The sequence below is a fragment of the Galeopterus variegatus genome, unplaced genomic scaffold (genome assembly GCF_000696425.1).
Source record: "Galeopterus variegatus unplaced genomic scaffold, G_variegatus-3.0.2 Scaffold23110, whole genome shotgun sequence".
Lineage (NCBI taxonomy): Eukaryota > Metazoa > Chordata > Mammalia > Dermoptera > Cynocephalidae > Galeopterus > Galeopterus variegatus.
In genome coordinates, this window is record NW_007749221.1 from 1 (window position 1) to 924 (window position 924).

Below are 924 nucleotides of genomic sequence, written 5' to 3' on the forward strand. Positions count from 1 at the left end.
TTTTTTTATATGACTGACAGCACAGTAGGTTTACATCAACATCACCACAAATACATGAGCAATACACTGCACTACAACTTTCACCATTACTAGTATCAATCAATTATCTTTTTTTGTTCAAATGTCTTGAAATTTATACAATGGAATGGTATGATTCTACATATAACCAATAGTTTAAATGAAGAATCAGTATTTTTTTAAACCTAAAAAAAAAATTTGCCACAGTTCTTCAAATGATTTTATTGGATTTAAAATTCATTTAAGAGATATACAGATATACAACTAGTTTGATCAGCTACTAATATATTTTGGTGCCCCTTTATTTTTGTACCCAAGAGCCAGTTCACTTTTTCTCCATGTTCAATATATAGCTTTGGTGAAATTCTGCCATGTTCTTCCTCATCTGCTACTGAAGCATTAGTATTTCCACCCTGCTTGGTATAAGTTGCTCTTTTAGTTTTCTTCCTGTGGGTATGCTTTGCAGGACTCTTCTGTTTTTTCTCAACTTCACTGCTCACATCCCACAACATTATCTTCCCATCATTCCCTCCAGTAAGCAGCAAATAGGATTCTGGGAGAAAGTAGACCTGGGATACCCCCAAAGTGTGGCCCTTAAATCCCAGTTCCTGTTCACACTTGACTCCCATCACCCTAAAGATTCGAATCTTACCATCTTCTGCACCACAACTAAAAATATTACCACACGATGCCACAGAGACAGAGTGGGCTAGAGCAGGGTTTAAGAGCTGACCAGGTGATTGTGGGCTTTCCATTTCTTCTGTTTCATCCTCTTGTAAATTTGTAATCCACAGTGGCCGGGCTTTCTGAAGATTCCACAGCATCACCTTAAAATAAGAAGTTATAAAGTCATACAGTTCTAGCCATTTTGTTCAACTGTTGTGCTTATTCAGCTTCTAATAAAAT

At 36.6% G+C, this 924-nt stretch overlaps 1 protein-coding gene across 1 annotated transcript in view; it reads right to left on the reverse strand.

The window, feature by feature from the left end:
• Positions 1 to 225: 225 nt before the first annotated feature.
• LOC103583446 (WD repeat-containing protein 53) overlaps positions 226 to 924 on the reverse strand; it is an 8972-nt gene continuing 8273 nt past the window's right edge. Inside the window, exon 2 of the mRNA XM_008564756.1 lies at positions 226 to 845. Within this exon, the coding sequence (XP_008562978.1) occupies positions 249 to 845 (597 nt within the window). The 3' untranslated portion in view covers positions 226 to 248. The remainder of the gene's footprint in view (positions 846 to 924) is intronic.